At 42.3% G+C, this 9,781-nt stretch overlaps 1 protein-coding gene across 1 annotated transcript in view; it reads right to left on the bottom strand.

Moving 5' to 3' along the window:
- Nucleotides 1-1,427: 1,427 nt before the first annotated feature.
- The window catches only part of PLLP (plasmolipin), a 49,502-nt gene continuing 41,148 nt past the window's right edge, over nt 1,428-9,781 (bottom strand). Inside the window, exons 3-4 of the mRNA XM_032230235.1 lie at nt 9,036-9,158; nt 1,428-3,371 (exon numbers count right to left, since the gene is read on the bottom strand). Coding sequence (XP_032086126.1) covers nt 3,255-3,371; nt 9,036-9,158 — 240 coding nt within the window. The 3' untranslated portion in view covers nt 1,428-3,254. The remainder of the gene's footprint in view (nt 3,372-9,035; nt 9,159-9,781) is intronic.

Raw genomic sequence — 9,781 nt, 5'->3', positions numbered from 1 at the left:
AGAGAAGCAACCCAGAATTAAGGAGAAACTTCCTAACAGGGAGGACAATTCATCAGTGCAACTGCTTGCCTTCAGAAATTCAGGTTTTTAAGAAGAGACTGGACAGTGTTTGTCTGAAATGGTAGAAGGGTTTGTACTCGAGCATTGGGTAGGACTAGCAGACCTCCAAGGTCCCTTCCAACTCTCCCTTATTTTGTTAAAGAAAAGTCATCCCTGCTGATGGGAGAGCGAAGCAGGCCTCCAAAAGGAATCTCTCAAACCCCTATTTTCCTTTGGGGCTTGTTTGTTCCGTTTCCATAGCAGATGGGAGAGGTGGCTGCTGATAATTCCCCTCGGACTTGAGGTGGAACTAATGAAGGAAAGAGTTGTGGGAGCCGGAGAGCAGGATCACAATTCGGCTTTCAGTGTGATTTTAAATGTTATCCACCCCCAAGAGTCTCGCTCCTGGCCCAGTAGTGCCTGGAAGGAAAAAATATTTGGCACCCTGATACAAGGAAAGGATGACCAAACTGCAATAAACAACTTTTAATAGTTAAATCTCTTGGCATGTTTGAGACTCATTAACTCTTAGTTGCTGAGCCTCTATAGTCTGCCTTCTGAAATTCGAATGGGCGTCCTTCCCTTTTGTTTCTGCAAGTGGAAAAATTGAAAGCGCTCTTTTTGTCTGATTAGCCATGGAAAGAAAGCAGAACTACTTCCGCACTCTCATTTCATACGAAGTCATTGCTAGATTTGCAGGGTATATTTTACCCATTGCTACCTTGGAAGCCTAGATCAGGGGTGTCCATCCTTGTTGACTTTTAAGACTAGTGGACTTGCAACTCCCAGAATTCCCTAGCCAGCACTGGGGAATTCTGGGAGTTGCAAGTCTACAAGTCTTAAATTTTGCTGAGGTTAGACATTCCTAGCCTAGATCAAAAAGGTAAAGGTTCCCCTCGCACATGTGTGCTAGTTGTTCCCGACTCTAGGAGGCGGTGCTCATCTACGTTTCAAAGCCAAAAAGCCAGTGCTGACCGAAGATGTCTCAGTGGTCATGTGGCCAGCATGACTAAATGCAAAATGTGCATGGAACGCTGTTACCTTCCCACCATTTTCCTATTTTTCTACTTGCATTTTTCACGTGCTTTTGAACTGCTAGGTTGGCAGAAGCTGGGACAAGTAATGGGAGCTCAGCTCACTCAGTGACGCAGAGCTGTCAGGATTTGAACCGCAAAACTGTCAACCTTTCTGATTGACAAGCTCAATGTCTCTAGCCACTGAGCCACTGCGTCCCTAGATGCCTAGATCATCTGGCGCGATCTAAATTTTTAAAATTGAAGGGAGAGGCTTTCCTCCCAAGGATTCTGTGTGTATCTTTTCCAAGCAAATTATGTCCTGAAAGAACTCCTTTTTTACAAATGAGAACAATGCAGAAGAACTTTTAAAAATGTATTTAAAACAGGTGTTTTTATTTTTAGAAATAAAACATTTGTTGGGTGTATACGCCAGGGCCATTTCTGCAACTGTGCTACGAAACAAAACAATTAATAGTTAAACATTATTTACAGGCGCTTAGCTGCAAGCAATGAGCCTATGGGTTTCAGTCTGCTTAGTTGCGGTGAGAAATGCTTGGCATCCCTAGAGACATGCAATCTCTGGATTGCTCTGCACATCTTTGCTGCACTCCTCTGCAAACATTACAGCAGGGGAGTATCCAGCCTTGGCAACTTTAAGACCTGTGGACTTCAACTCCCAGAAGTCTGTAAGGCAAGGGTTGAAGAGCTATGGATTTCAACTCCCAGAAACTGTAATGCAGGGATGTCCAACCTTGGCAATGTTAAAGACTTGTAGATTTTAATTCCTAGAAACTAGTGCAGGAATGTCCCAACTGTGGCAATTTTAAGACTTGTGCACTTTTCCCTCCCAGAATTCCCTACCCAGCGGTCGGGGGAATTCTGGAAGTTGAAGTCCACAAGTCTGAACATTGCCAAGGTTGGAAACCCCTGCATTACAGTGAGAACAGCCACTCTAGCTTAAGTTAAAACAGCCACTCCACATGGATACTCCTGAAGAGGCCAATGAAGGCATGCCAATAACAGGCCTGAGGAATGCCCATTTAAATGAGAGTCGGCATTATTTCCAGCCTTGCTCTTGACAAGATCCCAATCAATACTCGTAATCCCAATTGTTTAGCCAAGAGACATTGGCCCAGAGGTCTTCAAACTTGGCAACTTTTAAGATTTGTGGACTTCAACTCCCAGAATTCTCCAGCCAGCTCTGCTTAAAGACTTGTAGATTTTAATTCCTAGAAACTGTAGCGCATGGATGTCCCAGCTGTGGCAATTTTAAGACTTGTGTACTTTTTCACTCCCAGAATTGCCTAGCCAGCTGGCTGGGGAATTCTGGGAGTTGAAGTCCACAAGTCTTAACGTTGCCAAGTTTGAAGACCTCTGCGTTAAAGGCTCTCTTGTGCCCTTCCATTCCACTATGATGCTCGGCTAACACAAGTGCTCAGCTGCAATGCTCAGCTAACATCATCTTTGCCAAGGGGAAAATAAGTTGATAACCATTATTGTCATTATTTTTAACTATGGCCCAGTGGCACGCATTAAAAATGAATTTCTCTTGCCTGCTGTCAAAAGTGTACACCTACATAACACACATATAAGACATGCCATAGGAGTGGGATTCAGCCGGGCGAACCGGTAGCTGAGAGTGAACCAGTTCGCTATACTGACCTATATTTCCTTTGTTTGAAGCCCAGTTGATAGGCGCTGGTTTACTCACCGGGGCTGCAGTAGGAGGTAAGTTTTTGAGCTGTTTTCAAAGCCATTGCATGCGTGTGTGTGTGCGGAGCGCATGCTCAGTGAACCAGTTGTTCCACCGGTTGAATCCCACCACTGCATACATCTGTATACACCTGCCCCCATACATATCAATACATATAAACGTTAATCACTGAAAGTAGCATTTTAGGCACATTGAAAGGTTTAGCTCTGGAGTTAGGGAACAAACCAGGAATCATGAAAACCAGCATGAGGCTGCCTATCTCATCCGGGCCTTAGCCACTCTGTCGAGGATGCCGGTGAAGAGCACGGGAGAGGAGGGGTGAGCCCTGTGATCGGAAGAGCCCCTACTGAAGCTGGGACGGGACATCGTTTCCAGGCCAGGCCATGTACAGGTGGCAGAGAAGGGAGATAAGCTGGGAAAGCTGCCACCTTTGCCCACCAGCTTGCCCTCCCCCTGCCCGCTGATTCAAAAGGAGACACAGTTCTTTAAGCATGATTGGAGATGCTCTGGTTGGTGGCCGCATTGCTCCCATAACCCCTCCAGGCTCGGATGCTGAAGCAGGAACTGATCCCGTAGCCGATCATCACCAGGCAGGCAAAGAACTGGGAAAAACAAAGAGACACCAATTAAAGCTATGTTGCCATCAGGAGAGGGGGGCTGCAGATCAGCCTGGAGGTGAAGCATTCATGGAGATACTTCGTCATCCAGGTCATGGTTGTCCCCAAGGTGCTCTTTTTCAAGAGGCAAGTGGACTTTCTTGTGAAGAAAAGAGAATAAAATAGGAATAGGAAATAATAGAAAATATAGAATAAGAACCGAATAGAGAATAGAATAGAAGATTAGAATAGAATAGAATAGAATAGAATAGAAGAATGAAGAGTATAGAGTAGAGTAGAATAATGGAATGAAGAATAGAGTGGGATAGGATGGGATGGGATGGAATAGAATTAGGATAGGATAGAATAGAATAGAGAAATGACTACAGTAGAGTAGAGTAGAGTAGAATAATAGAATGAAGAATAGAGTGGGATGGGATAGGATAGGATAGAATATTAGAATAGAATAGAATAGAGGAATGAAGAATGTAGAGTAGAGTAGAATTGTAGAATGAAGAATAGATTGGGATAGGGTGGGATGGGATGGAATAGAATTAGGATAGGATAAGATAGGATAGAATAGAATAGAGAAATGAATACAGTAGAGTAGAGTAGAATAATGGAATGAAGAATAGAGTGGGATGGGATGGGATAGAATAGAATATTAGAATAGAATAGAATAGAATAGAGGAATGAAGAATGTAGAGTAGAGTAGAATTATAGAATGAAGAATAGATTGGGATAGGGTGGGATGGGATGGAATGGAATGAAATAGAATTAGGATAGGATAGGATAGAGAAATGAATACAGTAGAGTAGAATAGAGTAGAATGAAGAATAGAGTGGGATGGGATGGGATGGGATAGGATAGAATAGAAGCTGGAAGCGACCTTGGAGGTCTTCTAGTCCCGCCCCCGGCTCAAGCCGGAGAACCTATACCATCTCAAACAAATGGCTGTCCAGTCTCTTGTGAAAGATGGCTATAAATTGCTTTTTTCAGTGCCATTGTAACTTTAAACAATCACTAGGTGAACTCTTGTTAAGTTGAGGGGCCATCTGTAATCTTATGCTTCTTCTCTATCAGGTTTAAAGTTCCAGATCACCTGGAAATGGAGTTGAGATCCAATCCCAAAGGTGCTTTTTTCACGAGGCAACTAGACTTTCTGGTTTTTCTTTGAAGACATGTCGCTTCTGATCCAAGAAGCTTCTTCAGCTCTGACTGGATGGTGGGGAACGGAAGGATCCCCAGAAAAATTGCAAACTACAGGAACCATTTGCACTTCAGTTTGAGATGGAGACAGACTCATCCCTGAAACCATCCGCCTGTCTTCAACAGGGAAGGGACACAGGACAGAAAAATATCCTGCAGGGAGTACAATTCAAACTTCTCAATGAAAAAATCTCCAAGTGGCCTCAACAACTGTCTAAGAAGGATGCAAATGACCAGCCGTTTGCAAGGAGCATAAATCCTTCCGTTCCCACCATCCAGTCAGAGCGGAAAAAGCTTCTTGGTTGAGAAGCGAAACATCTTCAAAGAAAAACCAAAAAGTCCAGTTGCCTCTTGGAAAAAAAGCACTTTCGGGATTGGATCTCAAGTCCATTTCTAGGCGATCTGGAACTTCAAACCTGATAGAGAAGAACCATAAGATTTACAGACAGTCCTCGATTTACAACAGTTCATTTAGTGACTGTTCAAAGTTACAACGGCTCGGAAAAAAGCAACATGATCATTTTTCACACAACCATTGGCAGCATTCCCCATGATCAAAATTCACTCACTTGGCAATTGACTCATATTTATGACGGTTGCATTGTCCCGGGGTCGTGTGATCCTCTTTCTGACAAACAGATTCAGCCAGGTTCACTTAACAACCAGGTTGTTAACTTAATAACTTCAGCGATTAACAACCATGGCAAGAAAGCTTGTAAAATGGGGCAAAACTCCGTTTAACAAATGTCTCGCTTAACGGCAGGAATTTTGGGCTGAACTGTGGTCATACGTCAAGGACCGCCTGATTTTGACAAAGCAGAGACTTTAATTCTTCCCACTGAGTGTATGTGAGCTGCTGGACAGCCTGTTCAGTCGAAGACAGTGAAAATATTTCAGTTAACAGAGGAGACAATGCTTTAGCCTCTTTGAGATTTTCACATGTAAACAATCACACTATTCACTATTCAGTTCAGAATGCAAATACGGCCGTGCAGGAGCCAAGAAACTGTAGCAGCATCAATAAAAATCATTCTTGGGTTCTGTTCTCTATTATGAAGAAGACATAAATCCATCCAAAAAACCCAACAACTGATAAAGAAGATTTACACATTTTTACTGGAATATAAGATGGAAGAAGAGCAGGTTAAGGAGACAATGGTTGCAGGGGCGATAAACTTTGGCTATAATATACATCTGGATAGATGGCAAGAACTACCGTATTTTTCAGAGTATAAGACTTTTTGCTCAAAAAAGAGGCTGAAAATCTGGGTGCGTCTTATACATCAAATACAGCATTTGTTGCCTCCCAAAACCCTACCCCATTCACCAAAATGGCCATGCATAGCCTTATGGAGGCTTTCAGAAAGCTCCTAGTGGCTGGGGAAGGCAGAAATGAGCAAAAACAGGCCGTTTTTTGCCCCTCAGCCCCCAGCAGCACTCTATAAGTCTCCATAAGGCTATGCATGCAATTTTTTTTGACAAAAAACAGGTCCGTTTTTGTGAAAAATTGGGTGTTTTTTGCTCATTTCCCCCACCCTCCGGAGCACTCTGCAAGCCCGCCCAAGGCTATTCATGCCTTTTTTAAAAAAAAAAACTGGCCTGTTTTCATGAAAAACGGGTGGTTTTGGGGAGGTTTGTAGAGTGCAAAAACTTTTTTTTTCCTTTTGGAAAGCTCTTTAACTGATTGATGAGAATTACATTGATCAAGTTCTGTGCCAGCAGAAACAAAGTTTTAGGTGCTGCAGATTGTCAGCACATGGATAAATACCCCTGGAAATATCTACCTACCTACCTACTCTCCCTCTCTGCCTCCCTCCCTACTCTCTCTCTGTCTCTCTCTCTCTCTCCATCAACCTACTTACCTACCTATTCTCTCTCCCTATCTACTGTATTTCTCTATATATATATTTCTATTTTTCTCTCTCTATCCCTCTACCTACCAACCTACCTACTCTCTCTCTCTCTCTCTCTACTGTATTTATCTCCCTCTCTATTTCTCTCTCTCTATGCCTCTACCTACCAACCTACTCACTCTCTCTCTCCCTACCTATCTCTGTATTTCTCTCTCTATTTCTCTGTATCCCTCTACCTACCTACCTACCTACCTACCTACCTACCTACCTACACACACTCTTTCTCCCCCTCCCTACCTACTGTATTTCTCTATCTCTCTACCTCTCTGTATTTCTCTCTCTCTACCCTTTATCTACCTACCTACTTACCTACCTAACTACTCTCTAACCCAACCTACCTACTGTATTTCTCTCTCTTTCTCTCCCTCTCTCTCTCTCTATCTACCTACCCACTTTAAAAAAAATTGCCTCTTCAAAACCTTGGTGCGTCTTATACTCCGGTGCGTCTTATACTCCGAAAAATACGGTATGGGAAAGGAATAGGAAAACAACATTGGCAATACTGAATAAAGAAAACCTACATAAAATGTTTTATAGGTGGCATCTTCCACCCGCGAGAATTGCCAAAATGTTTAGAAACTCAATGCCAAATTGTTGGAAATATGACCATGAATCAAACACGTACTACCATATGTGGTGGTCGTGCCAAAAAACAAAAGAATATTGGCAGAAAATCCAAAAGTGGCTGATAGAGATAATCAAAGAGGGAATAGAATTCACACCGGAACTATTTCTTTTGGAAATTATAAACAATAAATAGAACAAGGAGGTAATTTATTTAACAATATATATTATTACAGCAGCAAGAAGGGTCTTTGCCCAAAACTGGAAAAACAGGGAAATTCCACAAGAAGAGGAAGTGATTAGGAAAATTCTGATTTGTGCTGAAATGGATAAATTGACATGGGAATTGAAGAATAATGATGAATCAGAATATTATAAGATCTGGGATAAATTTTACTGATGCTTGGAACAAAAAAGGAAAGACCCGAAATAGGCAATGGAGACTATAATTATGTATGAAACTATAATAGTGAAAATGTATAAGCTAAACACAAAGCAACATGGTTGGAAATATGATATTTCTATATTTGTAAATACGGAATAGGTCAAATGTTTAAAAGCAGGGTGGTTATAATGTATAACTTTATATCTTAGCATGTATGGCATAGATTTCACCAGGACGGTTACATGGTGTCCAATGTTTTAATTAATGTTCAATAAAAAACTTTTAAAAACCCCAACAACCCTGCACCATCAAAGCCAAATTTGGCACTGGGGCTTGGTCCCTTCCCAGGAAACTAATGATGCTAAAGAGTCCAAAATGCACCAGTTTCTCTTTCACCCAAGACAAAGAAGGCCAGCTGTTTTGAAGAACTGGCTCTCTCTCCATCTGGTTCCTTCAGAGAAGTTGTGCCAATGAGCCATTGGGGTGGCAGGTGGGATCCAAGACCTCCAGATGATGCCAACTTGAGGAAGGCCCAGTTTACATACTGGTGACTGACACTTGAGTCCAAGTGTGTGCATCCTCGAAAGCAAAGGGAGTTCTGATGCATGATGTAGCTCCCAGCTGCTGCTTCACTCATGAATGAAGATTAGCTCATGGCTGGCATTTACGAGACTTGGGGCTTAAAAAGCCAGCTCCATTTTACAGAAAAAGCAAGCTATGCGGTGAGTGAAAGGAGATTAGGAGGGCAAAAAATATGGGAGATAAATCATCCATTGCATTTCATCATATGAGAAATCATCATCATATCGTCCTACAGTTCTACAGAGGAATTGTTGAGTCTGTCGTTTGTGCTTCAGTAATTGTCTGGTTTGGCACAGCAACCAAACAAGATGGGTACAGACTTCAAAGGATAGTTAGGACTGCAGAAAGAAACAATTGCAACCAGCCTGCCTTCCATTGGGGATCTGGACACTGCAGGAACCAGAAAGAGGGCTGAGAAAACATCTACAGACCCCTCACCTCCTGGACATAAACTGTTTCAACTTCTCCCCTTTGGATGCCCCTATAGGGCATTGCATGCCAAAGCAACCAGACACAAAGATAGTTTTCCCTCTGTGCCATCACTCTGCTGAACACCTCATTTCCCAAGCACTATCTGAGGCCTAAATATATTTACTCATGTAGTAGGCCTGTATTGCTATTATCTTTCTCATCTTCTTATTTTTCATCTTTTCTCATATTTTAATCTTTCCTACTGCCTTCTCCTATTGGTATCGTATGATTTCTCAATTGTTTACATCTTATAATTAATGATTGAAACTATGACTTATGATCTATGACCTATCACTTTGTTGGTTGTATGTACATTGAGAGCTTATGCACCAAGAGACAAATTATTTGTGTGTCCAATCACATTTGACCAATAAAGAATTCCTACTCTGCTCTGCTCTACTCCTATTCCCTTCCCTTTTCTTCCTATTCCTATTCCTATTCAGTTTTGCTATGATTGGGGAAAGGGGCAGAGTCTCAACCCCATTTAGAAGGGTGCAACGAAAATCTGATGGCCTAAAGAAGTAACATGCTTTCATAGTTACTTACCGATGCTGAGGCCCTTCTGTTGTAGTCTGGGGAATGGGGCCAGGAGTATGGTTCAACCGATGCAGCGCTGGTTATGAAGGCTGTTGCATACATGACAGCAGCTGAGACATTTACCACCACAAGCTGGGAGAGAAAAGCAGAAGAGAGAACCATGGGATCCAGAGGTCAAAATCTCTTAAGATGCTGGATTGGTCTTGGCAAGACATAAAATAAAATAAAAATACAGTGAATACAAAAGAGACAGAGGAAAAAAACCTACACACCTAAATTGAAAACTGATAAATACATTAAAAGAATAGTAGTTCCCCACCCCCCCCTTGCAAAACAGGCTCACCGCTTATGTTTACAACTCTATTTACTCAACCAATTTGCCCACCCCACTTCCTTTTTGATTAAAAGATAGGTTGTATTGACAAATTGACTTCTTGGCAACGCTGAAGTCCCAACCTTGACACTTCCTTTTTTCTCTCTCTCTCCTATCTGAACATCATTATATAGCAATTGCAATAGCACTTAGACTTATATACCACTTCACATTGCTTTCCAGCCCTCTCTAAACAGTTTAGAGAGTCAGCCTCTTTCCCTCAACAGTCTAGGTCCTCACCCACCTTGGAAGGCTGGAAGGCTGCATCAACATTGAGCTGGTCAGGATTGAACTCCTGGCAGTGTGCAGAGTCAACCTGCAATAATGCATTCTAAACACTGCACATCATGGATGGATGTGTGGGTGTGGGTGTGGGTGTGTC

Source organism: Thamnophis elegans, chromosome 14 (genome assembly GCF_009769535.1).
Source record: "Thamnophis elegans isolate rThaEle1 chromosome 14, rThaEle1.pri, whole genome shotgun sequence".
In the NCBI taxonomy this organism is placed as follows: domain Eukaryota; kingdom Metazoa; phylum Chordata; class Lepidosauria; order Squamata; family Colubridae; genus Thamnophis; species Thamnophis elegans.
The sequence above is the reverse complement of the archived record's forward strand: the minus strand, read 5'-3'. Positions and strand labels throughout refer to the sequence as shown.